This window comes from Schistocerca serialis, chromosome 1 (genome assembly GCF_023864345.2).
Source record: "Schistocerca serialis cubense isolate TAMUIC-IGC-003099 chromosome 1, iqSchSeri2.2, whole genome shotgun sequence".
Taxonomy (NCBI): Eukaryota; Metazoa; Arthropoda; class Insecta; order Orthoptera; family Acrididae; genus Schistocerca; species Schistocerca serialis.
The window spans coordinates 557,971,905-557,999,563 of record NC_064638.1 but is presented as its reverse complement, the minus strand read 5'-3'; the positions used below and the strand labels follow the sequence as shown (position 1 = coordinate 557,999,563).

The 27,659-nt window shown below is 41.0% G+C and overlaps 1 protein-coding gene across 1 annotated transcript in view; it reads right to left on the bottom strand.

Annotated features, from left to right (window-relative positions):
• The window catches only part of LOC126475444 (protein retinal degeneration B), a 600,634-nt gene that overhangs the window by 59,412 nt on the left and 513,563 nt on the right, over positions 1-27,659 (bottom strand). Inside the window, exons 18-20 of the mRNA XM_050103311.1 lie at positions 26,428-26,583; positions 25,506-25,654; positions 1,333-1,449 (exon numbers count right to left, since the gene is read on the bottom strand). Of these exons, the coding sequence (XP_049959268.1) occupies positions 1,333-1,449; positions 25,506-25,654; positions 26,428-26,583 (422 nt within the window). The remainder of the gene's footprint in view (positions 1-1,332; positions 1,450-25,505; positions 25,655-26,427; positions 26,584-27,659) is intronic.

Genomic DNA, 27,659 nt, shown 5'->3' with positions numbered 1-27,659 from the left:
AATGCACGTTAGTTGTTATGGACGTACTGCATAATCTTCGACTTAAAGCCCTTGACACTTTTCGGTGTCGGCAAACTGGTCTGTGCATTGTGTAAATTACTCATTTTCTACGCAACTAAACTTTTATTTTGGTGTTATTCTCTGATTTATGTTTCATTGCTGCAGTATTATTCAGCAGTAGTGGGCTAAAGTTCCTTGTCAAGGTATCAGATCTTACACATCAAACCTACAAAAATTTAACTGAAATCTAAAAGAATGAAAAATTCCGGAATTCTAAAAAATTCCCGGGTTTTTCCCAGATAAAAAAATTCCCGGGTTTTTCCCAGATAAAAAAATTCCCGGGTTTTTCCCGGATCTCCCGGGCCGTATACACCCTGAATTCATTGCCCTGGCATTGGCAGTGACTGGACCTCAATCATTTTGATGATATCCATGAAAGGCTCTTTTATTTGGCTGTGTAAGGGTAAAATTCTGAAGACTGGTAGGAAACTATACCTTGTAATGAGTAATTTATAGTCCACAGCAGTGGATCATTTATTAATTCCTGTTTTGATTGTTATACTACTGTATTTAACTCTGCAAATATTTTACAAATACAAGTTCTTGGCTATGCAAATTATGAGAAACTTATTTTCATTATGATTAACAGTTATAATATTGTTCCACTCACCCATCAGAAGTCAATTTTCCACAAACAGGACAATTTGTGTTTGCTATAGAAGGGTATTTACTGCCACTAAGTGTCTTCTTTTCATTGACCTTCCACTCACAAAATGGTAACTTGACTTTTCCTTCCTCTATTCATGTGTGCTATGTGCTATACTCATTACCACAACATTTTGTATGTCGTCCATGACCCCTTCACGTACAATGTTGTTCCCCGCAGCAAAGAAGTGTGTGGTTTCACAGTGATAGCAAAAGTAACCCGAGACAGTAACAACTTAACGATCAGATGCAGGATCTCAAATACAGCGCTTTCCAACTCTTTAACTCCTATCCTATGAAAATGTTGGTTACAATACTGTTCAGGCAAACTAGTCACTTCCTGAGGACACCTAAGTTAAATTATGTGCCTGCAGAAGAAAATGTGACAATAATTAAGGGGAGGCAGCTGAGAAAGGGAGATGGAAGGAGAGTAAAAGGGAAAGGGAGTGGGAGATATAAACAGAAATAGAAAGAGAGAGTGAAAGAGAGGAGGGGGGGGGGGGGGGGCTAATACCATGAGAAAAGACTAAACTTAATGACACTTTACTCACCATTTTGGAATTATGAAAGATAGAGATATATGAGACAGAAACTACAAACGGCATTAATAGAAAAAAATTCATTCACCTTCAGTTTAACTGAAGTTCTCTTCTTGATCCATTTTTCCCGTGGATGCCCTGGATTGAAAGCAGCTGTATCCTTTTCCTCAAATCCTGCTGCAGGTGCCCCATCAATTCTTGCCAGCTGACACAAAACGAATTGAAATTTTTGTCAAAATTAAAATTTGTAAAACATAAATAATTTAATAAAGGGAATAAGAACTTATTAAAATACATTTTCTTATTACAAAGAGATACAGTGAACTTTCTTTTCATCTAAATTAACATTTATGCACCACAAGTCAGCATATAGTGTTTGGTTATTGAGACACAGTCTAACAAAATAATTATTTCCCTTCCTACTGCATTCAGAAATGGTACACAGGAGGGACTCCAAAAAATGTTCAAATGTCTGTGAAATCTTATGTGACTTAACTGCTAAGGTCATCAGTCCCTAAGCTTACACACTACTTAACCTAAATTATCCTAAGGTCAAACACACACACACCCATGCCCGTGGGAGGACTCGAACCTCCGCCGGGATCAGCTGCACAGTCATGACTGCAGCGCCTCAGACCGCACGGCTAATCCTGCGCGGCGGAGGGACTCCCTATACAATTTTGTACATTCTCATTCTTCTCTAGCTTTACTGATTTCATCAGTACATCAAATTTAGAGTTTTCCATTTTAATTTTGAGCCCTCCAATATTTCAAAAATTATATAAAATATACAGACAACTGAAACCACACTGCAAGCTGCAGCACCAGTGCATGATGGGAGTGGCGACTGGGCAGGGGTAAGGAGGAGGCAGGGAAGGGGATGGGGGAGGGATAGTATGGTGGGGGTGGCAGACAGTGAAATGCTGAAGTTTAGAAGGAGGGCAGGAGACAAGATGGAGAGAGGGGAAGGGGGGGGGGGAGTAGTGGAAAGGAGAGAAATAAAAAGAAATTAAAAGACTGTGTGTGGTGGTGAAATGACAGCTGTGTAGTGCTGGAATGGGAACAGGGAGGGGGCTGTATGGGTGAGGACAGTGACTAATGAAGGTTGAGGCCAGGAGGGTTACGGGAACTAGGATGTATTGCAGGGAAAGTTCCCATCTGTGCAATTCATAAAAGCTGGTGTTCGTGGGAAGGATCCATGTGGCACAGGCTGTGAAGCAGTCATTGAGATGAGGGATGAGGGATATCATGTCTGGCAGTGTGTTCAGCAACAGGGTGGTCCACTTGTTTTTTGGCCACAGTCTGTCTGTGTCCATTCATGTGGACAGACAGCTTGTTGGTTGTCATGCCTACACAGAATGCAGTACAGTGGTTGCAGCTTAGCTTGTAGATCACATGACTGGTTTCACAGGTAGCCCTGCCTTTGATGGGATAGGTGATGTTAGTGACCTGACTGGAGTAGGTGGTGGTAGGAGGACATATGGGTCAGGTCTTCCATCTAGGTCTATTACAGGGGTATGACCGATGAGGTAAGGGATTGGGAGCTGGGGTTGTTTAAGGATGGACAAATATATTGTGTAGGTTCGGTGGATGGGGAAATATCACTGTAGGAGGGGTGGGAAGGATAGTGGGTAGGACATTTCTCATTTCAAGGCACGACGAGAGTTAATCTAAACCCTGGTGGAGAATGTATTGCAGTTGCTCCAGTCCCGGATGGTACTGACTTACAAGGGGAATGCCCCCCTGTGGCTGGACTGTGGGACTTTGGGAGGTGTTGGGAGACTGGAAAGTAAAGGCATGGAAGATTTGCTTTTGTACAAGGTTGGGAGGATAACTGCGGTCAGTGAAGGCTTCAGTGTGACACTCGTGTATATTTTGAGGGGGACTGCTCAACACTGCAGATGTGACAACCATGGGTGGCTAGGCTGTATGGAAGGGACTTGTTGGTATGGAATGGGTGGCAGCTGTCAAAGCGGAGGTATTGCTGGTGGTTTGTAGGTTTGATATGGATGGAGGTACTGATGTAGCCATCTCTGAGGTGGAGGTCTACATCTAGGAAGGTGGGTTGTTGGGTTGACTAGGACCAGGTGAAGCAAATAGGGGAGAAGTTGTTGAGGTTCTGGAGGAATGTGAATAGGGTTTCCTTACCTTCAAGTCAGATAGCAAAGATGTCATCAATGAATCTGAACCAGGTGAGGGGTTACGGATTCTGGATTTTTAGGAAGGATTCCTGTAGGTGGGGAATGAATGGCGAATGAATAGGTACAATGATAATGAAAAGTGATGATTGGGATTTTGCATAAACACATGGGTAATGTGTTAAAATGAAGAATAGGGTTGCAGGTACATCATGAAATCACACCATTTACGCAATATAACATTGTTGCAATTCCAGTGCGGTTCCTTTTTCATGAGTTATAAAATAAACTAATAGTAGTTTCAATCTCTCACTTGATAAACTGCTACTACTACTACGTGATCAGGCCCAGTGGACCGCACGCATCTACAAGTTTCCTCCTCCACTGTATTCTGTCCATGGCTGCTATCTGCCATTCGTCCACATCTATTGACACTTGGTATAAATCTTCATGGAGTCCATCCCTCCAACACTTCTTGGGTCTCCCTGGCGGTCTGTTTCCTGTAGGTGTGAAATCCAGGAGCTTCCGAGGCCATCTGTGATCCTCCATCCGGGCCACATGGCCGGCCCACTGCATTCGTTTAGCTTTGACAGTTCCTGCTATGTTGGGCTGCTGGTATAGTTCCTCAAGCTCTTGGTTTATCTGATCCTCCATTCCCCTGTATCTGCTTCCAGTGATACTAACAAAAGGGGAAGTATTTTTTAGTGTGATTAATATTTATCATTGTTTATCAAGTGTCTGGTTCAAAAATGGCTCTGAGCACTATGGGACTTAACATCTGAGGTCATCAGTCCCCTAGAACTTAGAACTACTTAAACCTAACTAACCTAAGGACATCACACACATCCATGCCCGAAGCAGGATTCGAACCTGCGACCGAAGCGGCCGCGCGGGTCCAGGCTGTAGCGCCTAGAACCACTTGGCCACACCGGCCGGCCAAGTGTCTGGATGCAGACACTTGATAAACGATGATAAATATTAATCACACTAAAAAAATACTTCCCCTTTTGTTAGTATCACTGCGAAAACCTTGTTCCAATGTCTTTAGCAGTTCATGCAATATTATGGGTATCCATGTTACATTGAAGTCGGAAAGCATATTTGTTGATTCCCTGCAGTAGATGTGATTTTGAAACTTCGAGACTCATTCCTTTCACGATCATATATTTTCTCATATTAAAGACCTTTGAACAGAAGTGTGATATTTTCAATTTATATGAAAAACCCTGTGACAGACTGCACATCTCTTTTCTGAGCATTCTCTTATCACTGTCTCAGATCTGTTTTGTATGGTTACCAGACACTGGGACTTACTCAACAACAGCTGAAATATGTGGTCTGAAGCAATCTCCTCCATACAAAACATAATTTTCTAGGAACTGTTTTTGTAAACATCAGCCTGGGCTCTGCTTTACTAACAAATTTATGCAGTTGTTTGATCATAAGTCAATGTGGAAGGAAACTTAAAATATTTCACTGTTGTACTGGAGTCTCATAACATCATGCACAATGTATATCAGCAAACAGAACCTAACGAGTAGGATTTTGGACAAGCAGCAGCATGTAGCTGTTTTATCACAATGAAATTCTGTTTATGTGGCTTCCATCCACCTTAGTAATAGCAGAACTACATGATCTGATTCATCCAAGGGCTTCACCTAGTAAAGGAAACCAATTATTCTTTTTGTGGGGACACAAGCTCTTTGGACTTCTGTCTCCAAGAAGATTGCTGCAAGAACAGTATCTCTGGACCTTGGGCGCAGTGTGTTTTGAGATGCCAAGTGTTTAATTTGTATATGTCCATATAATATGTATAAATAAATATTGTATACATGAATCAGTAATGTTGACAGTCGTTACACATTATGAACATTGTGTTCAGTACCTGAATCCCACATTGGTGACCCCGAGTTTTTTTGACAAATGCGTTGCAACATTTTCGTACGTCACGTTGCTCCACCTCCACCCGACCTAAGAATCCAATACCTTGCCGACAAGGATCCAACATACACACAGCAACGGTCAGTCAGCTACAGTCAATGATAGCAAGTGTTGTGAGTGTTTATCTAACGACTTTTCACTGCAAGACAAAATTTGCAATATTTCTATGTTTAATACCCGCACATCAATGCAACCATTGTCACATCAGCACCCACACAAGGACTATGATATTGAACTTCCCTAAACCACAGTGCCTTTAACAAACACTGAAAGTAGTACTACGAGTGCTTACATGGACACTAACCTCGTCAGACTACATAATGAAGGGACAATGACGAACGTTGGTAACGAACAATGGCACTACCCTGCCGCCCCCACCATTCTTGAGTGCAATATTCCAATTTATATACATTCAGCTATTACTAATGCTACTTGCAAGTCTCCCTATCATCTGAGTAAGTCTACCATTACATTGAAATGTCAGGCATTGACAGGATAATTACACCAACTACAGTGACGTAACAAAAGCTGAACAATCAGTGTCAACAAACAAATATGCAGGTCAGTTTATTTGGGGCTCTCAGGGACAGGGAGTGTCAGTTAACAGTAATTTTGAACAGAATGGGATATTTCTGCAAACTGCTTTCACTCCCACATGTTACATGGGTGACGTCACAGCAGCCACACCATGTACCACAGTACACCCCATGCGTGACATCAGAGCCCACTTGCCGCACCACTCCCCACACCCCAGCTCCCACCAGGATGCACTGATGCTGCCGCACACTGGTACGGATGCACAACACAACCATTTTACCATGACCACATATCAACAACACCAGGACGCCACAAAAGACATGTCAACAGCACTAAGACCACAATGTGGATATCAGAATTACAACCCAACTGCTACACCACCCGCACTGACAACGAAGGGTGTCAAATCCCAGCCAAATATCACCACCATGCCTACAGTGAACCCCATAACACATGAGCCAACTCTCTACCATGAATTTATTCAGCCAACAATGATTACACGACATGCCGCTGACTGTATGAGCACACCACAATGGCTTCCAACTAATTGTGACTTCACCCCACCTACCGCAACACGTTACAACCAAGGGGTGCGAAGCTGTTAACACGAACTTACTTGCTACATCACCTGCACCATGCATTGTGTTTTGTTACATCAATGACACCACAGTAACTGCGACAGCCGCAACATGACTAACAGAACAGTGTGCACAGCAGACACATGGACAAACATTGTCAGACAACTGTGATTCCAACAGAACTATATTTCACCGCAGTCCACTGTTGCCTCTATATGTCAAAAGGGGGACAGCACAGAGATATCAGCTGCGCTGTGCCACACGCCAGTCCACGGGTGTGACATCACTGCCCAGCACAGCTCCAACCGGAATATCACACCACACCATGCTGACAGGTACAAAAAACAGTGGCCATACCTGATCAGGCCACTACAGTCGATCTGAGGAATGCCAGGCAACTACTGCACGGTGACAACGCAGTGTGACCAACACAAAATGACCACTACGGGAACCACCCACCATCTATCAAACTCCACCTGCCACCCATTCACACAGACTCACCAGAAGTGTGGTTTGCTTTATGCCAATGTATGATGAGGACAGCAGGGATCGAGGATGACCAGAGCAAGCTGTTAATACTTCACAACCATCTCGGTAAACAAGTGGACCTCGTCAGTGATCTTCTGCTAAATACTCCAACTGCGCCCAAGTGTGAGACGGTGAAGTCACCAATATTACAATGATTATCACGCACAACTGCATCTTGCCATAAATGAGACAATGTTGGGCGATGACACACCATCGGTGTTATGGTGCAAACTGCACCTGAAAATTGATAGCAACCTGCTAGCAGACTGGGCCCTATGGTCATTATGGTTACTGACGCTCCCAGAGCAAATACAGACAGCATTTCTAGTGCATGCGGACACATCACTGGAAATGCACCTACAACTGGCCACTAGGGTGCTAGCTCTCGCACACCACTGGATACTGAACGGTGCCAGAACACCTAACTATGACTGCCATGCCAGCAATGGATACAGTGCAGACCTTGCAGGCTGCAACCGCTGCAGAGCCGCAACAATAACGGTGCACGGACCAGCTCCAGCAGGAAATAAACAAACAAGGGAGACGGACAACACCCAGTCCACCATGAAATGACACAGCCCAGCCAACACGACACAACACGACTCGCAGCTACTGCTGGTTTTACGCACGATTCGGTGCTGATGCACACCACTGCCAACAGCCATGTGACTACCCAAAATACAGTGGTGGACTGGCTTAGGTGCACCAGTCTGCCTCCCTACAAAAAGCTGCCTTTCTACTGGAGATACAAAAGCATGTAATATGCCACACACATGGGCAGATGACTACACCAGTACCTGCCGGTTGATACGGGTGCGGACATCAGCAAGCTACCCCCACATCTCACCACAGGAGATAACATGCCCTCAACCATATAACTCCGAGCAGAAAATGATTCAGTAATACTGGTAATGGGGGCAACCTCCATGATTCTCTGGCTAGACATCCACACACCATGCCCATGAACTTTCTTTGTGGCTGAAATAGTCTAACCTGTTCTCGGAGCGGACTTCCTCCGTCATTATCACTTCATCCCAAATCTCAGCAGGGCTCTGTTATTATACCCTCTGCAGTGACAGTCTGCCTTCCATCACAGACCCTCCCCCCTCCACCACTAGATGTGGAGACTGCAGTGGATCTTGCATTACAATGTGCAACACTTGTGATGAACTCCCAGAAAGATCACAGCCTATGAGAACATCTGCTAAGAGAACAACAAAACATGTATAGAGAACGAGCAGCTGAGCTACCACCATCACGAACTAGACAGCCAACTGCAATAAATTTGGCAGCAACTACAGACAGCCTGGCACACACGAGAGCCACAGGATAACTGTACAACCACTAGCATGGATACACATGCTAGTACAGTGCCTATTACACTTAGTGACACATATCTCATGAGCAGGTTGAACAGTGACAGTGTTTACGCTCTCACAAGCAGGTCGAATAGCAACAGTGTTTTGCTCTCATGAGCAGGTTACCCACTAACAAGGCAGACAGATCAGACAACAGGACCACCCCTACCAAACAAAACAGTTAGCATAGTTACGGGCGGCACCATCCACAGAATTAATGTGATTCTGGGACTACTACTTAGCCCCTCAAGGCGGCCAAGGCAGCCACTGAAGAATTTCTCCAGGAGAGTACAATCAGACCTGCGGACAGGGCATGGGCATCACATGGCACCCCTGATGCGCCTACCAATACCTCAATGCCAGAATGATTATAGATAGCTACCCAGTCCTGAATATCTACGATTTCGCACACGATCTTAGCGTACTGGACTGTAGGAGAACATACTCCCAAATACCTATGGCCCCAGAGGATGTTCACAAAATGGCCATTATCACTCCATTCAGTTTTTATGAATTCTTATTCATGCGTCTGGGTTGGAAAACGCCACACAAATGTGACCAAGATTCATTGATGGGTTGTTTTTCAATGTGCCACACTGTTACTGCTATTTAGATGATTTAATTACATTCTCAATATCCACAGAGGAACATGAATGACACTTGAATGGAGTATATGACAAGCTGTCACAACACAGGGTGGAAATTTATACTGAGGAATGCCAACTGCGACAGCCTCTTGGCCACCTAGTTGTTGCAACAGTCATATGACCCATACAGGGCAAAACTGAGTAGATTACTAACAGGTCCCCTCCAACAAATTACTAAGAACTACCTAAATTTCTCATCATTGTCAATTTCTACTGCCGACACTGACCCCTTGCAGCTGAAACTCTACTTTCCATCACAGAACCTCTACGAGGGAAAAATAAATCAGGGAAGAAGAAGCTAACATGGACAGCCGAGATGCAAACTGCATTTGACAACATTAAAGCTCATCTAGCCCACACCACCTTCACCAGATGCTGAGCTTATCATTACATCAGACACAAGTGACCGAGCGCTGTATTATAGGATGAAGTACCAGGGATGACACAAGCTCTCCGTTTTTTTCTCAAGGAAACTGACAGGCTCTAAAACGGAAGAGGTCAATCTTTGACCGCGAACTACTGGCCATGTACGGAGTGGTGTGCTACTTCTACGACAATATTGAAGGGAGACCACTTAATGTCTATACAGACCATCAACCATTAGCTGACGCAGCAAAGAATCCATCTGCCAACACCACATCATACTGGCTTAGGCATTTGGATCACATCTCACAGTTCACAACAGCCATTTACCATGTGCATGGAGTGGACAATATGGTTGTGAACTACTTGTCTTGCCTAGTGGCCACGACCATTCAACTGGATTTCCATAACCTTGCAGATGCACAGGTAACAGATACGGACCTGGAATGATTCTTGTCAGGCGGCGACATGGGAATTAAGCGACCTTTCGTTCCTGCCAACTATCACCAAACAATATTTGACTTGCTCCATAACTTAGCTCACCTCTGAGTATGCCCCACAATGAAACTAGTTTTACATGGACCCGAATATGAAGCGGGATTGTGCCACTTGGACATAAGCGTGCATTCCTTGCCAGAGGGTGAAAACAGCACGACACAACCAGCCACAATTGGGGAGCTTCTCTGCGCCGAAGGGCCATTTTTGCCACACACATAGATTTAGTGGGGCCACTACCTGAATCTAGTGGATTTCCAGGGTGTATATGCGGACAAGGAAAAAAATTCCCAGCTATTTCTTGGATTTCCTGGTTAAGAATACATTTTCTCCTAGGTGAAAATACACTTTCTCCATATTAAATGACAGTATAATTCTCTTCAGAACTGTAAAACTTATCAATCCATTGAATAGTTATGGTTTTATACACTGGCATAGAATTTCCCAGCACTTTATAAAACAAAACATGGGGAAAAAGACATGTTTTGCAAAGATCTGCGATGTGCAGCAACATGTACGTTGCATATTTTCATATTGCAAAAGTATAATTCAAATCCCACCATACACCACATGTTACTTTCTGAAGCATTGAAATCAATATTGTGACGAGCTTTTGTAAGCCAATCATAGCTCGTGTCACCTGATCTTCACCAGCTGATGACGGCGGATATTCAGAACATAGGACTAGTGATCGTAGTCAGCCAATATTAAGTAGCGCGAACACACAAATAGCAAAAGTTAACAGTTTACATTAATATACAAAGCTTTCACATATAATATTGGTCTCTAAGATTAATAAACTGCAAGAGAATTGAAGCTTTCGCATACAACATTGATCTTTATTGCACGTGTTACACTTTAAGATACATCACACAAATGTGCCAGTAAAATTTTGAATGACGACTTAGATGTCTGATCATCTGAGCTCGAAATAATTCTAATGGTCGTCCTCAAAGAGTTGTTTTTTAAATGAGAGTCAAACACTTTGTGATTTAAGAAATTCATCGTACATTCTCACACATAGTTCAATCTTGTGTAAAAGGAAATTTACTTTGGAAGTAACACTTTTCAGACCACCATTCACAATATTTTCCCACAACCTGTTAGAAATAGGTTCATTTCAGCAGTTGCCAGAGAGCGCCAGATAACAGGCATCAACGAGCTTGTGCAGCTATGGTGACGCAGGAAGCCTCTATGTTTGTAATCTTACATTATGTCGTAAAAGAAACACGACATCAGAGGATACTTCAAGAACATTGGAATTTCGTGAACCATACAAAAACACACAATTCGGCTTGAAGTGCACATTCATATGTCCAGATTTGGATGTGAATTTTCTTGGAGTACCAGTACTGTATTATATCATGTTTGGTTCTTTATTATGGCATAATGCGATACATGCTAGAAGATGAAAACATGCACTTGAAATGCAGCGAACAGTTGGTACTAGGGACCGATGGCCGTTGTAGTCTGGCCCCTTCAATCCCACAAACCAACCAACCAAGTTGATACTAGCCAATTGTGTAGAATTAAACACTTCATTTCAAATGGACTGCCTCAGTGGAAAAGATTAACAAAAGCCAAATTTCTTCAGCAAACCAAAAAAAAATAACTTCATTGTTCTGCAAGGCAATTAATGCTTGACTGTCAGGAAAGGTGGAAATACAATAAAATCCAAACCTAATAACTTATTTTAGCCTTCCGTAATTATGTGAATGTATTTTAATTCACTTAATAGTTCACAGCTGCAGAAATCGGTTTTGTTTTCATTTGATGTCAGAGTAATGATCGAAGAGGAAACAGCAAACTCACTAAATGTAAACTCGGATCATGTGGAGGCTACCCACCTCCCCGCTACAGCTCAGACTGTTCTGCGTATCAGTCCCAGGTCTACGATATGTCAGAACTAGAGCAATACTAGATAGTGGCACTCCCCCCCTCCCTCCCCCCCCCCCCCCCCCTCCCAGGGCTAGAGAGAGTATGCCAACAATTAAAGCAACTTTTCAAAAAATGTTCATTTTGTAGCGAACATCTTTCTGAAGAGCCTGATACATAAAACATATGTCTTAGAGGAGTGTGTGTGTGTATGTGTGTGTGTGTGTGTGTGTGTGTGTGTGTGTGTGTGTTGGGGCTTATGGGCTCTCAACGTCAAGGTCATCAGCGCCCTGACACACATTAAAGGGAACGAATGTGGGCGGACGTAACAAAACTGAAGCACAAATGCAAAGAGAGCAGGAAAAGAAGGAAAATGCTACACAAGAAAGTAAAACGTAAGGAAAGGGAAAACGTAGCAACAAGAATGCCACAGTAAATTGTCATTGGCTGGCCACTTACATAAAATATCGGTGCCGCGGGCCGCTGGTCAGAAAATTAAATGCAATCCAATAAAACGTGGCGCACAGTGACCTGGACACCACAAGCACCACACATTGGAGGGTCCTCCCGCCGGAGCAGGAAGCCATGAGTCATAGGGCTGTGGCCTATCCGAAGCCAAGTGAGGAGAACCTCGTCCCATCGATGGGCTGAAAGGAAGTACACCACACACACGTTGTGGGCTTGACTATATGGAGCTTATTATCAGTCGCTTCCAGCCACTCATCCTCCCACCGACGCACGACTCGTGAGCTCAACAGTGAGGTGAGTGCATGCAGGGGGATAGCACACAGAGATACTTGAGTATCGAGACACACCTCCTTGGCTCGAGATCTGCCATTTCATTCCCAACAATGCTGACATGCCCCAGAACCCAACAGAAAGCCACCACCTTCCCCAATCGCTATAGTTGGGAGGAGGGCATCCTGGATGGTCTGGACTATTTTATCAGCTGGATACAAATGTTGCAATGAGTGAAGGGCACTTAGTGAATTGGAACAGACAAGAAATTTAGGACAGGAAGAATGTCTCATCTGCTCCAGTGCCCGCAAGATCGCAGACAATTCTGCATCAAATACCGTAAAAGTCTGAGGCAGTCGGACCTTGAGGACACGATCCGGAAAAACAACAGAGCAACCAACGGAATCCCCTTGTTTCGACCCATCCGTAAAAACAGCTACATAGTCGTGGTGCTCAGATAAAATGGCAGAAAATGCTGCATTAAAAAGGGTGGCAGGAGTGCAATATCTCTTGTACTGCAATAAATCTAAAATCACTCCGGGTCTCTTCAGTAACCAGGGTGGCAGGCGGTTAAAACCCAGAATTTGGGGTTGTACAGACTCCACACCGAGGGACTCTAGCACACGTTGCACACGGATCCCAAATGGCAACGTAGCCTGCGGGACGGTGGGAAAAAAGGCGGTCCGGAGGTGGATGAGCAACAAGATGGTGAGCAGGCGAGGTGGGAGCTGCAAGAAACTTACAAGCCTGGCGCACCAGCAGGAGCTGCCGCCTGATGGTAAGTGGCGGTTCCCCAGCCTCAGCACAGAGGTTGGGTATGGGACTGGTCCGATAAGCACCCATGGGAAGTCGAATCCCAGCATGGTGGACAGCGTCAAGGATCTACAAATAAGACAGCCTCGCTGACCTATACACTGTGCACCCACAGTCCAGCCGTGAACTTACAAATGTGCGATAAAACTGAAGGAGACGCACCCTGTCCACTCCCCATGACCTGTGGCTGAGGCACTTGAGGATGCTCAGTGCCTTCAGGGTTCTGGCTTTCAAGTCGTGTAGGTGTGGCAGTCATGACAACCTAGAGTCAAAAATTAGGCCCAGAAACCACACTGTGTCTCTAAAATGTAGGACAGTATCCCCCATATGCAAGGCAGGCAAATTAAAAAGATGACGAGAATGATTAAAATGAACACAAACACACTTATCGGCAGAAAACCGAAAACCCGTCTTTGCAGCCCACTCCTCTAACCGCTGGACTGTTAGCTGCAACTGACGGCTCATGGTTGCAACACTGGAGGAGGAACAGAAAACAGCAAAGTCATCCACAAATAAGGAGCACTGTACTGGACTCCTCACTGTAGACATTATACTGTTGATGGCTATGGCAAAGAGGGTAACACTTAAAACACTGCCCTGGGGGACACCGTTCTCTTGCTCAGAGTGATCAGACAGTGTGTCATCAACTTGGGTTCGAAAAAACGGCGGAGACAGGAAAGACCGTATGAAAATGGGGAGGTGGCCACAAAAGCCCCATTGATGCAGTTGTGCAAGAATACAGCGTCTCCAAGTAGTGCCATATGCCTTGCTGATATCAAAGAAGATACCAATACAGTGATGCTGATGGAGGAAAGCCTTCTGAATAGCCGCCTCTAGGAGGGTCAGGTTGTCGACTGTGGACCAAAATTTTCGGAATCCACACTGAGAGTGGCTAATGAGCTGTCTGGTCTCTAACAGCCAGACCAGTTCGGTTAACCATCCGTTCCAGGGTCTTTCCAACACAGCTTGTCAAGGTGGTACTCAGATAACTAATGGGACATGTGCGGTCCTTTTCTGGTTTGAGGAGAGGGATGAGAATTGCCTCCCTCCACGAAGTGGGGAACACTCCTGTCTGCCATATGAGATTAAAACATTCGAGGAGGATTTCCTTTGACGCCGCTGGCAGATGTCAAAGCATGGAGTACCGGATGCGGTCATGACCTGGTGCAGTGTCAGAAGACATGGTAAGTGGCGATTCAAGTTCCCACATGGAAAAAGGGGAGTTGTAAGCCTCAGAACTGTTCGACCGAAAGTCCAAGTTTGCTCGTTCGACAGTCGCACGGTAGCGACGAAACACTAATGGTTGATGGAGTCCAGGAACTCCTATCATGACCTTTTCTTGCTCTCTTTAATGACACGACATGCCCTGGCTCTCGCAATTCGAAAGGCGGTAAGATTGACCACTGTTAGGCGGCATTTAAATCGTCGAAGAGCCGCATGCCTGTCCCGGATGGCTGAATGACACTCTTCTGTCCACCAAGGCACAAGGCACCACTTAAGAGGGCCAAAAGACTGTGGTACGGGCAGGTCAGCAGCATGATGGATCACAAGTGTGATGTGATCCACCCATTCCTGTACACTGTTGTGGCGTTCAAAGACAGCCAACCGACTGAACAGTGGCCAGTTAGCCCTGCCAATCATCCACGATGGCGGCCTCTGCTCCAGCAATACACCATCCAGGAGATGAATGCGGATGGGGAAATGATCGCTGGAATGAAGGTCATCAATTACCTCCCAGTGAACAGAGTCAGTGAGGGTTGGAGAGCAGAAAGATAGGTCAATGGCTGAGAATGACCCAGTAGCAGCAGAGAAGTGAGTCAGAGTACCAGTACTGTGGATGCACAACACTTGAGATGTTAAGAGGCTCTCCAAAACTCGACCTTGAGCGCAAAGAGAAGTGGAGCCCCACAGGACATGATGGGCATTGAAGTCACCCAGGAGGAGAAACGGGCAAGGGAGTTGTGTGATAAGATCTGTGAGAGCCTCTAAGTTCACTGCATCCAGAGGAGGTAAATAAAGGGAGCAAATGGTAAACTTCCGACGTGAATGAATTTCAACTGCAACTGCTTGCAGGTCAGTATCCAGGGGGAAAGCAGAGGAATGGTGGTCATTATTAACAAACACGGCTATTCCGCCTTTGGCCCTTTCCCCAGCCAGGTCATCCTTGCGATATAACATATAGCCCCTTTGTACAAGAGCATCAGATGGTTTTAAATGTGTTTCCTGTAAACACAAGCACAGGGGGCATTGCTGTGCTAGGAGGTTCACTTCATCCACATATGCCCAGAATCCATTCACGCTTCACTGTATAATGGGAGCCATCTATCAGGGTGGGAGTACCTTAGAGGAAGTATAAGACATGTTATTTGGTCTGAAGTGAGTCAAAGTGCAGTGCCATGCCTCTTCACACAACATAACATTCTTCTATTGCATGTCACTGTATTTCACCGTTGAATGTTGGCTGATTTGACATCCTGCCCTCCTTTTCCTTTTTTTTTTTTTTTTTTTTTTTTAAAAAAAAAAAACAACTCGCAGTTAATACTGGATGGGATTATTCGTAACCGGGAGAACAAGAACCCCTCAGAAAATCTACACTCTCTATTAGCTAATAAATTGCTGTTTTGTGTGACATAAAATTAAATATGGGATACATAGAACCAGTAAAGACAAGCTATTACCTCATCAAAGTTCATCAAACATTTTGCTGCATGAAAAAACAAAATGTCATTGTTTAATACTGAAGAAGTTGTTAAGACTGGTGTGGTTTCTCAAGCTGATTATGTGTATTTTGTCACTGTCTGCTACATGAAATGAAATAGGCTTGTCTAATATTGCAGCAATTGTAACATATACCAAATAAACAAGGCTGTTTCAGAACAAATGGTAATTTTTATGACATGACAGAATATAATTCACAAAGTACCAATATCAAATGCCTATTAGCCCTACAACAAGCAAAAAGCTTTATGTTAGGAAATAGTTTCACATTTCATTCATATGCTCCAGCTTCTCAAGCATGAGATCGAAAAGTAGTATTCAGAAATTTTTATATAAATTTGGAATCATTATATTCTTCTATAATTTGTGAGATGTCCCCGTTTCTTCTCCTTCCTCATTCTAACAACCAACCTCGTCATCATTAATACTGTAACTATTCCTGCCAGTGTTAAAACTTATTCTCCGGTTAACTTTACTAACCGTGCCACAATCACCAGTTTAGCTATCCTGTGTTTATTCTCCGGTTAGGCTTACCGCGTGTTCATAAAAACACATTTTCCACATTACTCCCAGAATAGAACATATAGCCAGCAACTGTACAACTAGCTCTTGCTAGTGTAGCGGTCTGGCCAAGAACTTTGTCAAAATTTAATTTTCTTGGGATTCACGTTGAAGATAACATGTAATGTTTCTTACCTGTTATTCCTGTTAGTCGTTTATTTCCACTCTGGTATTCTGAATCTATGTCTATCACTAGTAATTAGTAGTACAAGTTTATATGCCAACTAGCTCTGCAGATGACGAAGAAATTGATCTTAATCGCGCTAAAAAGAAAACTGTATGAGCTGAGAGGAACAAATGTTATTGTTTTTTCAGTGCCACACCGTTACGACTTGATAGAATGGCCCTGTGTAAATAAAGAAATTGAAACAGCAAATAAAGAGATGCAAAATATTTGCAAGCGGTTTGAAAATGTAACATTTGTGAACATCAGCAATTTAGGGAAAAGATTTCACACAACACAGGTTCCCATCTAAATGTACTTGGAAAAAACGTAATTGTAACCAAAATTTTAGAACTTGTAAATAAAATCTCAAATGTGCAGTGTGATGATAGAAAAGTCATACCTCTCATGGACAGGAAGTGTGTGTATCCTGTAGAATCCAATGTGAAATCTGCTATCAGTGAAGCTACACCTCTCCAAGACAAATGTGAAATTTTATTAATGCAAGTGAACACTCCAAATGTTAATAATTCACAGAAAGGCACAGCAGTTATGGAACAACAAACACCAGAAATAAGTGAAACAGCAGCAGCACCATCATTATCAGCAGAAGCAGCAGCAGTAACAGAACCAACAATGACTGGAGCAGCAACACAGCAATGCTTAAGGAGGAGCCAAAGGAAAAATACATCTGTGTCACTCAGTGATAATTTTTTATGGTTTCAAGCCAAGAAGAAAATAAAAATGTGAAAAACCAGCCTGCTAACTCACAGATAAGTCACAACAACATCCTATTTTTAAACATTCAGGGTCTTGAAAATAAAGTTGAAATTCTGGATGAGTCATTGCCACAGAATAAGTATTCTTTCTTATGTCTATCAGAACATTGGCTTAAACCAGAACAAATACAATACTATGTACCAGAAGGTTATAAATATGGAAACAGTTTTTGCAGATCTCAGTCCCGTAATGGTGGTACTGTTATCTATGTTTCAAATGAAATAGAGTGTAGAGAACTAGATCTTAGTTGGGCATGTGTAGAGAAACACTTTGAAATTACCGGGATCATATGTGATATAATGAAACTTATCATAGTATGTATTTACCATTCCCCTGACTCAGATGATAAAACTTTTTTAGATAATTTAGACAGTGTACTCTGCTACATAACGAAATGGAAACAGTATGTAACTGTAATTGGGGGAGACTTTAATTCAAGCTTTGATGTAACATGTAACAAACCCAATGTAAATAAGTTACTGAATATGCTAAGGCAGCACAACTTCCATCATGTAAATTCAGAACCAACAAGACTACAAGCGTGCTTGGATAACGCTTTTGTCAACTGTGCTCGTGATATGTACTCCACCAAGGTAAAGGAGTTTGTTTTCTCAGACCACTCCATGTTAACAGTAAAGTTAAGACATTTTATAAAAGGGGATGAGAGCAAGGCTGGACAAAAGTTAAGAAAATCTAATACCTTAATATTAACAAAACACAATCTCATAAAACTAACACACCAGTTGAGCATAACAAACTGGGACAAATTATTTCAAAACTGTGATTCCAGTGCCCAAACAGTTTATGAAACATTCCACAATTACTTAACAGGTATTTTAAAAGCCCATCTTGTTCAAAAGAAATACCATAAAACAAGAAAAGGTAAATTTTGGTACACCAAAGAACTGGAGAATCTAAAAAATAAGCTACTGCTGTTGAAGCGCCTTGCCAAAGTAAACAATTCTAATGAAATTAAGGATCTTGAAAAAAATCACTAAGAAACTGTATAAGAAAGAGTTGCAATTAGCGAAACTAAGATACAACACAAATTTCATAAAAAATAGTAAAAACCAATGCAAAACAGCCTGGTCAGTAATTAATACTGTTAAAGGTGAAGTCAGAAACTTCGACAAGACAGTCCTAATACCAGCAGATACATTCAATAAATATTTTGTAGGCTGTGCTGATGATATCAAAAAGCTGATCAGTAAACCCAATGTAACATGTATAGATTATCTGAAGAGAGCAAACCTAAATCATAATAGGGCCGGATCATCATTGAAACACTTCAAAGAGGTATGCCAACATGAAGTTCTTAAAATAGTCAAAGAAATGAAAAATTCATACAGTACAGATATTTTTAATATGTCAAACAATCTATTGAAAGGAATCACACATTACATTGCAGCACCATTAACATATTCTATAAACCTGTGTCTCATAGAAGGGTTTTTTCCTGATCCTCTCAAACTATCCAAGGTAATTCCAGTCTTTAAGAAGGGTGTCAAATCAGATCCTGCACACTACAGACCAATTTCACTAATTCCAGTACTAGGAAAAGTCTTTGAAGGCATAATATATAAGCAGATGTATGAGTACCTAGAACTAAATGGTATGTTAAGTGCATCACAGTTTGGTTACAGAAAAGGAAGGTCAGCTATACATGCCATAGAGCTCTTAGTCAGAGACATTCTAGCAGCATTTGAGGACCATGCGCACGCACAGGTAACCTTATGTGATCTGAGCAAAGCTTTTGACTGTGTTGACCACTCACTTCTGCTCTCTAAACTTGAGTACTATGGAATATGTGATAAAAGTTTAAAACTCATCAAATCATACCTCAATAAAAGGAACCAGGTGGTGAGTTCAGGAAGTCATCTGTCAAACATACTCGAGGTTCAACATGGAGTGCCACAGGGATCTAAATTGGGACCACTTCTATTCCTTGTACACATAAATGACTTACCAGAAAATATAGATGTAAAGACATATATGTATGCAGATGACACAACTTTTCTATCTGTAAACCATGTACTTGATAACCTTGTAAGTGATATGAAATTGGCAAAAGAAAATGCAACATCATGGTTTAATGCCAATGGTCTGCTATTAAATGAGGAAAAGACCCAGAATATGTGGTTCAGTCTATCAAAGTCTACAAAAATAGAAAAACAAAAGGCAAAGTTTTTAGGTATTGTACTTGACAACAGTCTAACATGGAACTCTCATGTTGATCACATAGTGGTTAGGTTGTCAAGAGTTATATATTTGTTGAAGAGACTGACGTGTTGTGTGACATTTGAGTACGTAAGGACAGCGTACTTTGCCTTTTTTCAATCTGTTTTAAGGTATGGGTTAATACTCTGGGGAAACAGCAGAAAAATAAATGAAATTATGGTGATCCAGAAGAAAGCAATCAGAGTAATGGCTAAGGTAGATAACGGAACACATTGTAAACCATTGTTCACTAAATATAGAATTTTAACAGTAATTAATTTATATATTCTTGACAGTGTTAACTACATACTTGCTGAACTACCTAATTTAAGTGTAACAAATGAAAGACATGGCTACTGTACAAGAACGTGTACTTCTCTGCTGTTGCCACAAAATAGATTAGCTAAAACTAACAATAGTCATAAGTATATGGCAATTAAAATATATAACAAATTGTCTAAAAATGGGTCAATCAAGCCTGACAAATTATTTAAAGACAATGTTCATAACTTCTTGTTAACCAATCCATTCTATTCATTAGAAGAATTTTTAGAAATGCCCAATATCAACTTAAATATGTAAATTTTTTTTTTTGTAAAATTAATAGGTTAAGTGAACTGACGAAGTCTATTGCATGTAACAATGCTGAATGACTAATAAAGAATCTGAATCTGAATTAAATAAAAGAAATTATTCAGATAGTGAAAGGTGATGAAAATTTAATAGTCATGGGTGACTGGAATTCGGTAGTAGGAAAAGGGAGAGAAGGAAACGTAGTAGGTGAATATGGATTGGGGCTAAGAAATGAAAGAGGAAGCCGCCTGGTAGAATTTTGCACAGAGCACAACTTAATCATAGCTAACACTTGGTTCAAGAATCATAAAAGAAGGCTGTGTACATGGAAGAAGCCTGGAGATACTGACAGGTTTCAGATAGATTATATAATGGTAAGACAGAGATTTAGGAACCAGGTTTTAAATTGTAAGACATTTCCAGGGGCAGATGTGGACTCTGACCACAATCTATTGGTTATGACCTGTAGATTAAAACTGAAGAAACTGCAAAAAGGTGGGAATTTAAGGATATGGGACCTGGATAAACTGACTAAACCAGAGGTTGTACAGAGTTTCAGGGAGAGCATAAGGGAACAATTGACAGGAATGGGGGAAAGAAATACAGTAGAAGAAGAATGGGTAGCTTTGAGGGATGAAGTAGTGAAGGCAGCAGAGAATCAAGTAGGTAAAAAGACGAGGGCTAGTAGAAATCCTTGGGTAACAGAAGAAATATTGAATTTAATTGATGAAAGGAGAAAATATAAAAATGCAGTAAATGAAGCAGGCAAAGAGGAATACAAACGTCTCAAAAATGAGATCGACAGGAAGTGCAAAATGGCTAAGCAGGGATGGCTAGAGGACAAATGCAAGGATGTAGAGGCTTATCTCACTATGGGTAAGATAGATACTGCCTACAGGAAAATTAAAGAGGCCTTTGGAGATAAGAGAACCACTTGTATGAACATCAAGAGCTCAGATGGAAACCAGTTCTATGCAAAGAAGGGAAAGCAGAAAGGTGGAAGGAGTATATAGAGGGTCTATACAAGGGCGATGTACTTGAGGACAATATTATGGAAATGGAAGAGGATGTAGATGAAGATGAAATGGGAGATACGATACTGCGTGAAGAGTTTGACAGAGCACTGAGAGACCTGAGTCGAAACAAGGCCCCGGGAGTAGACAACATTCCATTAGAACTACTGACGGCCTTGGGAGAGCCAGTCCTGACAAAACTCTACCATCCGGTGAGCAAAATGTATGAGACAGGTGAAATACCCTCAGACTTCAAGAAAAATATAATAATTCCATTCCCAAAGAAAGCAGGTGTTGACAGATGTGAAAATTACCGAACTATCAGTTTAATAAGTCACAGCTGCAAAAATACTAACGCGAATTCTTTACAGACGAATGCAAAAACTAGTAGAAGCTGACCTCGGGGAAGATCAGTTTGGATTCCATAGAAATATTGGAACACGTGAGGCAATACTGACCCTATGACTTATCTTAGAAGCTAGATTAAGGAAGGGCAAACCTACATTTCTAGCATTTGTAGACTTAGAGAAAGCTTTTGGCAATGTTGACTGGAATACTCTCTTTCAAATTCTGAAGGTGGCAGGGGTAAAATACAGGGAGCGAAAGGCTATTTACAATTTGTACAGAAACCAGATGGCAGTTATAAGGGTCGAGGGGCATGAAAGGGAAGCAGTGGTTGGGAAGGGAGTCAGACAGGGTTGTAGCCCATCCCCGATGTTATTCAATCTGTATATTGAGCAAGCAGTAAAGGAAACAAAAGAAAAATTCAGAGTAGGTATTAAAATCCATGGAGAAGAAATAAAAACTTTGAGGTTCGCCGATGACATTGTAATTCTGTCAGAGACAGAAAAGGACTTGGAAGAGCAGTTGAACGGAATGGATAGTGTCTTGAAAGGAGGATATAAGATGAACATCAACAAAAGCAAAATGAGGATAATGGAATGTAGTCAAATTAAGTCGAGTGATGCTGAGGGAATTAGATTAGGAAATGAGACACTTAAAGTAGTAAAGGAGTTTTGCTATTTGGGGAGCAAAATAACTGATGATGGTCGAAGTAGAGAGGATATAAAATGTAGACTGGCAATGGCAAGGAAAGAGTTTCTGAAGAAGAGAAATTTGTTAACATCGAGTTAGATTTAAGTGTCAGGAAGTCATTTCTGAAAGTATTTGTATGGAGTGTAGCCATGTATGGAAGTGAAACATGGACGATAAATAGTTTGGACAAGAAAAGAATTGAAGCTTTCAAAATGTGGTGCTACAGAAGAATGCTGAAGATTAGATGAGTAGATCACATAACTATTAAGGAAGTATTGAATAGGGTTGGGGAGAAGTGAAGTTTGTGGCACAACTTGACCAGAAGAAGGGATCGGTTGGTAGGACATGTTCTGAGGCATCAAGGGATCACCAATTTAGTATTGGAGGGCAGTGTGGACGATAAAAATCGTATAGGGAGACCAAGAGATGAATACACTAAGCAGATTCAGAAGGATGTAGGTTGCAGGAGGTACTGGGAGATGAAGAAGCTTGCACAGGATAGAGTAGCATGGAGAGCTGCATCAAATCAGTCTCAGGACTGAAGACCACAACAACAACAACAACAACAACAACAACAACAACAACAGTAATTATAACAACACTGATCATTTGCAAAGCCAGTCAACCACATAAGCAAACAGCAACTGGCATTCACCCATTTGGCTTTATTCCGTTTAGCTGATATAGCCCCGTCCCCTTTTGTCTGCAGGAAAGTTTATTTCTAGATGTGACGGGGATTTCCCTGGCAGGTACACTATGCAATAATAAACTTATTTTTCATTCAGAAATTAACTTAGAATGTGTTAAAAATTTTTCGAAAACCAACATGGATGCGTTTCAAAATTATATGAATAATCGATAGACCAACATGCGCTGGATGCTAGCCACTTTGTGAAACAAGGTTTTTTTCCTCAAGAATATGAATTTGGCGAGGACCTCCCAGATCACATACGACGGGTCATGAGAACGGATAGACAGCATCAGATTCCCATCATCGTTGCACCACACAATACCCACTGTATTTGTGCATAAAAATCTACAGACTTGCACTCACTTTATGCTATGCACAGACACCATCAAGCCAATGCTGCACCCAGCATATAGCGGACTGTATAAAGTACTAAGATGGGGACCAAACATATTCAAAATAATGCTAGCTGGCAAACCCACTACTGTGTCCGTCAATAGACTTAAGCCAGCATGGACTTTGGTGGAGACACCAGGGAACAATACCATTCCTCTGACTTCATGCCATGACACAACTCACTTTTCCGTCACAGTCGATGTCAAGCATTACCTTCGAGAAGATATCACAGTGTCTCTACATGACACGACGATCATGGTTATCTCTGTCATGTATGAAAACCGAAAGATCGGCAACAGCACGGTGTCACGATAATTGCACCCCTCCAGGTTGATACCACAGTCAGTCAATACAGCTGCATTGTTATCTACACTATACAGGGGCGGTATCCACAGGATCACATATAACCACTGGCAGACAACCTAATGATGGCACCTCTAGTAACACCTACTCAGCCAGTACCAACATCATGAACAGGCAGACCACTGTGCTGACCAAGACATCTACATGAGTACAAGCTAGACAGCATCTCCAGAGACAATGTACACCACACTGCAACACAGCTTCAGCATGCCTTTGGAGGGGTGTGTGAGCCCTGTGAGGACAGAAGCTCTATGAACTTCCATCTACAAGAATATCACTGCCAGAGCAGTATCTCTGGACCTTGGGCAATGTGTTCGGAGATGCCAGGTGTTTAACTTGTATCTGTCCGTATAATGTGTATAAATAAATATTGAATATGTGAATCGGTAATGTTGACAGTCATTCTACCCAAATCCTACATGTTATTTGCTACTCTTTTGATCTCCACACAAATTTTGCATCTTATTCAGGTCTTGATATTCTCAAGTTCACTTTTCATGACTATCCTCTCGATTTCTTCCCCTGTAAATTGTTATGAGAAAGATGTGATCAGCTTATTATGATTATGACTATCTTAACTCTCAATAGCACGTCTATATTTGTTTTCCTACCCATCCAACTTGTTCTGGCCACTATCCTCACTATTGAAATTTCTACTGTGTGCAGCAGGGATATCTCCTTTTTTTTTCTAGTGCCCATCTTTCAAAGATTTCCACGTTAATAAATTGATGTAGTTACTTGTAAGAGTATTACTTTTCACCAGTATTGCCTTGTATTCTATTGCTATTCTTCTCTTCATTTCTGTTAAGCATCTGTTATCTTCTACAACAACGCAGTCAAGATATCAGAGGTGTTTTGCTAAATTAATGTATGTGTCACTTATCTTTACCTCCTGTTGGTCTTTACTTTTTGTAACTGCTATTAACTTTATTCGGTTTTGTTCTTAATTATTTTCAATTTTCACTTCTGTTGTTTAACAAATAGTACTTAACATTTTGTTCATTGCCTTATTTGAATTAGCAACTATCACTGTCATCACCAATGCAGTGTAGCTTTTCACTAATGAATTTATTTATTTTTCTTTTTTTTTTTTTCTTTTATGGTTTATGCATCTCCTCCAATTTATTTACTAAACAAGCATACATTTCTATCTAGCTTTAACAGCTTTCAGGTGGTGTTAATGTGAAGAAAACTAGCTTTAGATGACAGTAACTAAAGTGGATCTCCTATCATCAGTGTTTTCTGGAATTAATGAAAAGACAAAATGCATGTTTCTAAACATCAACCTTTCAGAGAAGATGCAAATAATGAAGTTTTCTTACAAGGTTAAACAAAACATATGTGCTTTTGAAATGTGAGACCATTTAACCCTGTTACCGAAGCTCCCACTCTACTAAACAAAAATCCCTGCAACTGTGTAATATAACCTCCATCTTTAAACCCAAATCATTACAAATCCATCATCATGACTGCAAAATTCACCAATAGAGAACCTCCTAACATTTTCAAGTTAGAGGATAAAAACAATTATGAAATGCAATGATATCAATCTGTCTCATGCAGGTAGTAGAGGGAAGTCATCCTCACCACTCCTGTCCAGAAAATTTAAATAATCATAAATTTTCCTTTCCAGGCTTTTCACTGTGTGACAGCAATATAATAGATAAAAAGTATAAATAAGACACAACAAGAAATCATGCAAGGGTAATTCAAAATTAAAATTACAATTACAATGAAACTTACTTGGCGCAAAATGAAAGCAATTACATCAGATGATTCCCAATAACTTGCATGGAAAAGATGTGGCAAAGCATTTGTTGGGAAATTTGCAAGTCCCTCTGGACAATACAATGCATAGTCTAGTCGCTTTGTACCCCACCATTTCTGTGTTACTGAAAAGTGAAGGATAAAAAGCTGTAATTCAGCAATTCTCTTCCACAAATAACACTTCACCATAGAAACATGTGACTACTGTAGTATCAAAAATTGATGTAACATTACAGAAAACAAGGAAAGTTTTCTAATTCACAGGCACAAAAATATTATTTGAAATCAGATACATGTTCACTTTTGTAATGTAAGTTTTATATATATATATAAATATATCACAAAGGAAAACTAATTTCAGCACTACCTGAAAACTTCTCCATAAATTCATCAGTACCTCACTACAGCATGTACCTGACATTGCTTACAGAGTATGTAATATATGAAACATTTAAACATAACTATTTTGTGCCCTTTCCTTGTTTCAGATTAAAATACCTTCTGCAGTATGTTTTCTTCTTTTCAGAGCTTTTGGAAAAAACAATGACGACTCATTACACCACATAAAATTCTCTCACGAAAAAAAAGAAACATGCAAGAATAAATAAGACTACAAATATGAACTGAAACATTTACAATAATGCCATCTGTGCATTTGTGTTTTTCTACTGATAAAATAGAAAATTAATTTCTTCTTTCATTCCACAGTAAAAAAATAAAAATAAAAAAAAATAAAAACATGAGTCAGGAACAATCACATACTACTCCAAGTACAGGAAGAAAGAAAATGTGCAATGTGTGCCATCAGTAGGGCAATAAACATGCGAGCAACTTAACTGTACCATAGTAACACAGAAAAATCTGGCACATTTGCCAAATCAAATCAAAATCTACTTACAGGCATTAATAGTTTGTAGTGGTAATGAGTCAATTACTCCTGATACAGTACTTTGGATGCTAACTTCTGACATTCTTCGTAGATGACTTCCTTGAATGGGTGATGTCAGATTCAAGCTCTCAGCGAACATTTGTGGGTTAGCCTGAATTACTTCCACTGGTAGAATCAACACAAGAGTTTTAACATGAGTACAAATTGACCTTGGGTTTTGAAGCTTTGTTTAAAGATGCACTTTCACAAATGGCTAATTGTTACAGAAATCCTGGTAACTAGTACAGTGGGAAGTACTGATTACTGCTCATCTTACAGATGAAGCTGTAAATACTATATGATACAGAACACAATGAACAGAATTAACAGCTATTTTCGTTTGATAAGTGTTACGGTATAATATTCAAGTGTAAATGATCTAATCAGCACAAAAAAGTTAGAATCATGTGGGATACCATCCCACTTCCCCCTGAACCTCATGGTGTACTCTGCTGAAACATCTTTGTATAATAACTACATCATCTCAATACCCGTACTCCCACATTTTTTCATAAACCATCCTGCTCAGTATAAAAAATTACAACATTATGACCATAAACTAGAAGGCACGAGGATCCCCTCTCTGACCTGTAGCAATTGATGGTCCTGCAAAAGGAAGTGAAGTGTGCCTATGCTAAAATGTTCAGTTCACTAGTACACAATATCAAAGGCACAAAAATACTTTAATCTTTAAGCTGTTATTGCTTCACCTTTACTTATAACCTTCTGTGACAATATGTATTTTAATTTTAGACTGCAAAGGATAAATAATATTATACATACAACTCTCTGTAAAGCTCATTATTACTAGTGCACAGTTGTAGTACTCATTATTATTTTATTCTACTTATTGACATTTGTATTCTAAGTATTAATTGACCCTCTCACAAGAGACCTACGTGCTCATAAGGATCCACAGAACCTGTGAACCACAATCAAATAAATATTAAAAAAAAAAAGATGTTTCAGCTGTCTGAATTGTGACTGGCTTCTCAAATCTGATCTCTCAGGTAAACTCAAATTGGCCATTTATTCTGTTCAGAATATTCTTTTAAGTTTCAACTTTAGTTGTAAGATGAGGGACATATCGGTCTTCCCTACTTAAATTTATCTCAGTTCTGTAAATCTAAATTAGTGCAAATAGAGCTTCTGTCCACCAACATACAGTCACATGAATGCTAATTTTATGTAACAGCAATCTA